The sequence below is a fragment of the Lagopus leucura genome, unplaced genomic scaffold (genome assembly GCF_019238085.1).
Source record: "Lagopus leucura isolate 7727_CA_CO unplaced genomic scaffold, USGS_WTPT01 45620-0_obj-0_obj, whole genome shotgun sequence".
Taxonomy (NCBI): Eukaryota; Metazoa; Chordata; class Aves; order Galliformes; family Phasianidae; genus Lagopus; species Lagopus leucura.
The window spans coordinates 1-3838 of record NW_024968807.1 but is presented as its reverse complement, the minus strand read 5'-3'; the positions used below and the strand labels follow the sequence as shown (position 1 = coordinate 3838).

The following is a 3838-nucleotide window of genomic DNA, read 5'->3' as shown; positions in this document are numbered from 1 at the left end:
GCAGGAGGAAAGCCTGGGTCCCAGCCCACCCACAGCCGGCAGCAGCCGTGGGGCTGCCCGCGTGTCCCAAACACAGCGACATCCCCACGATGACAGAAACACCCCCAGAATGGGCTGCAGCTGCCAGCCTGGCCTCCGCCACGTTGTGTGTTAAAACGTTGCGCCTGCTGGAGTCGGGGCCAGAACCCAGCTCAGCCTGAACCGGGCTGGGGGGAGGAAGGAGTGGGTTGGGTGCTGGGGAGAAGAGATGCCCGTGGTTGCAGCCCCTAAAGCTGCCCACCTCAGGAAAGGCAGAGAAGAACCAAACTGACAGTGGCATGATGGAACTGTCACTTTTATTGATGGATTGTGGTGACTTTACATAACAATTGGAGCTGGCACACGGCTCAGTGGGGCCGGCGGTTGATGTTCCGGGCCCGACGTGGAACCCGGGAGCGGCTTCGTCCCCGGGCTGGCCCTGGCCACCTGGACCGGCTCCTGCGGCGTCTTTGGGGCTGGCTGTTGGTCTCTGCAGCCCGATGTTCCAGAGGGGAGCGGCTCCGAGTCCTGGCCCGCCGTGTCTGCCTGGACTGTGTTCTTTCAGCTGCCATGGAAACCCTTGAGGACCGCGGTGCTCCCTGTCTTGAGTTTGTGTGGGTGCAGCTCTCAGCGCTTGAGGCTGGTGCCTGCCTGCTCCCACGGTGTGTTCGGGGCTGGCTTGGAGAATCTGGGGCCCGGCGCTGCAATGGAGAGCGGCTCCTTGTCCGGGCCCGCTGTCCCTGTCTGCGCCTCAAGGACGCTGATGTCTCCTGGCTGGCAGCGTTTGGAGTGCGGCTCCCAACAGTTGGGGCAGCATTACGGCTGCTCCCACGGTGTCGTCGCGGCTCATCTTCATCCCGCTGTGCACGCGGGCGGATTCTCCTCCGGTCTGACCTGCGCTGGCTGGACAGGCCGCTGCTCTCAGGCCCGGGGGAAGAGTTATCTGGCCCCGATGGTGCCTGGCTGGTGGTGCTGCAGCCAGGAAGGCCTGAGTTGGTGCTAGAGGCTGTAAGGAGAGGCAGGAAAGTGAGCAGGATGGAATTGCAGCCACGGGGTGAACTGACTCCCATTGGTGCTGGGCTAGAGGGATTTGAGCCAGGCAGCCCTCAGCAGCCGCTGCCAGGCCTCGCCTGGCCCCAGCCCAGCTGCACGCGGCTGTTTGCCTCTTACCGGTGTCCTCTCCAGCACAGGCGCTGCACTCCCAGCTGGTTGTGCTGTGACTCAAGTTGGAGCAGCACTGGTGAGTGCCTTGTGCGGCACAGGAGCTGCAGAGGAGCAGCTGCCAGGACCTGGGGAAACAAACGGGTTGTGGCCGTGAGGACAAAGTGAGCTGAGCCAGGGAGCGCCCGGCACAGCTCTGGTGCCCAGTCTGTGCTCTCCCAGCCTGTGGTGAGGCTGCGATCCCACGCCGAGCCCCAGAGGGCTGCTGAGGGAACTCACCCCACTCTCTCTGCCTGCTCCCTGCCGCCGGGGTAACGGCAATCACTGGCATCACAGCGCCGGTGCCTAACTCCAAGAGACATGTAGGCATCGCTGTCTTCCCATGTTGGTTGTCTGCCAAGGAAAGGAGGGAATGGAATGAGCACTGACTGCCCCAGGACTAAAACTAATCCATGGCATCCCTCCCCTTCCTCCCGACACCCAGTTCCAGCTTCCCAGTGATGCTGAGGCCCACGTGAATGGCTGCAAAGGGCCAGGCCAGCTGGGGCAGTCCCTTGCCAAGGACAGCTCGTGTGCCCTCACATCTCAAGAGCCGGCTGAAAGACACCAACCTGACTGGGATTCGGATCCCCATAGAGCGCATGTCCATAATAAACGTGTATCTGTCTCTGCAGTGGGGGCATCGGAATTGATAACAACCGGCGTTCATGGCCTGTTCCTGCAGCAGAAACAGAACAGGGTGAGTGTGAGCCAGGCCTGGTGCTGCTGAGCACCTGCCGTGCTCATGGGGTGAGGGGAAGGCTCCTACCTGGATGCAAGCCCGGTGGAACCAGGCGTTTTGGCAGGCTGGGCACACCATGGTGCTGTAGGACACGCTGTCCCCCACGGGGTCCATGCAGATGATGCAGGTCGTGTCCTGCGCCGGCGCTGCTTCCGCTGTCTGCTGTGGGCAATGCTCCATGCAGAAGGACCTGGGGGAAGATGGGAGGGACGGACAAGGTGAGAAGTGCTGCGAGGAGGGCAGAGGAACAGGAAGGAGCCCCAGGCCTTGGCTCTGGCTCTGTCAGGCTGCTGGGAGGTGTCAGGGCGCGCTCCTCACTTCTTTGGCTGGTGCTGAAGCAGAGGTTGGAGGCTCGCAGGCGATGCCTGGCAGCCCTTACCTGAACTCTCCAAAGTACTGGGTGACGCATTCACCCTTGGAAGCGCAGGGGAGATGGAAGCTGCGGTCACAGCCCATCTCTGCACAGGTGACGAAGGCCCCCCTCTTGCCACAAACGAAGCAGAGCTGTAAAGAGCAGAGCATTTCCCATCAGCTGCAGGCTCAGGGCCTACGCAGCGGGCCCCGCACCTCTGTGCAGGGCACGGGATGGAGGCAGGGCTGGGTGGCACTCTGCAGAGCTGCCTGCTGAACAGGGCTGGTCTGCAAGAGCAGGGATTTCTCTTGGGGCTGGCTGGAAGGGCTGGGATTGCTTTCCCTGGACCAGGCTAAGCTCTCCACGCCTCTCCGGGCGCCAAGCTCCCTGTTCCAGTCCGGTGCTCACCGTCTGTTCTGCCTGTCTCAATTTGAGTATCAGGTCTTTAATCCCAAAAGTTAGGCCAATGTGGTCTCCCACATCTTCACAAAGATCATTGATAAATATCTGTACAAGAGGAAAGAGCAGGCTCTTGTTAGGGCAGAAAGGAGGAAATCTCTGGGTGAAGGAAGGTGTCAGGAGGCACGTGGGAACTCACCACACAAAACTTATGGAAACAGAATCCACGGTGCTCTTCCATTTCCCCAAGGATGCTCGAGTCCTGATCCACTCGGCCGCAGAGCACGCATGCTGGAGAGGAGAGAGGCACAGCAGTGAGCGGCCTGCGCAGCCAGGTGCCCTGGGGGCTGTCCCAGGGGCTGCTGTGTGCCGGCCGTGCCCGTGGAGAGGAAGAGGCACTGCAGGCCCAGTGCTGCCAGCAGGCGGCCACAGCCCAACCGCGGCTCCCCTGGCCAAGGAGCAGAGGGGCCCTGCGTGCCCCCACCTCCCCTCTCTGCCGCTGGCAGACCCCCAGCACCCCTCTGCCCTGCGTGCAGGGATTCTTTGCTCTCACCTGGCCCCCTCGAGCCGGCGGCCTCCTGCGTCTCCGCAGTTGACTGAAACCACTTGCAGAGTCTCTGTCCCATCAGTGCTGGGCTTCGTCCTCCGCGTGACAACCTAGGGGAGAAGCGGGACGAGGCTGAGTTCTCAGCTCAGGCCCCGAGCGCTGGGGAACCCTCCTCCCTGGGCAGCCTCAGGCAGCCCCTTCCTCCCTGCTCACCTCACCAGGTCGCACTGAGCTCGGCCTGAGCCCCACAGCCTTGGCTCTGTTCTGCACCCCCTGGGTCACAGTGGCCATTCCGTGCCACCCTCTGTGACGCCATCACACCTCACAGGGGCCGAGGGCACCCAGGCAGCAGGATGGAAGCTCTTGCAGCCAGCGCAGGGTGAGGGGCCCGGTGCCATCAGTATCCCAGTCAAGTGTTTATGTGCTTACGTGATTTTGTTGCTTGCTGCTCATTACCTCTCGCTACAATAAATGACTCGATTCACAGAATCACAGCGTCCCTGTGGCTGGCAAAGACCTCTAAGATCCCCAGATCCCACCATCCACCCCCCACCTGCCCACAGCCCTCAGAGCCACATCC

At 62.1% G+C, this 3838-nt stretch overlaps 1 protein-coding gene across 1 annotated transcript; it reads right to left on the bottom strand.

Annotated features, from left to right (window-relative positions):
- Positions 1-328: 328 nt before the first annotated feature.
- LOC122193870 (PHD finger protein 7-like) lies at positions 329-3499 on the bottom strand. Its single transcript, XM_042894770.1, is given in 11 exon segments — positions 329-1024; positions 1189-1307; positions 1459-1572; positions 1791-1914; positions 1917-1981; positions 1983-2150; positions 2340-2464; positions 2721-2819; positions 2911-3002; positions 3265-3368; positions 3472-3499. Coding segments are annotated over 10 exon segments (1617 nt in total). The 5' UTR covers positions 3338-3368; positions 3472-3499; the 3' UTR covers positions 329-386.
- Positions 3500-3838: the final 339 nt, after the last annotated feature.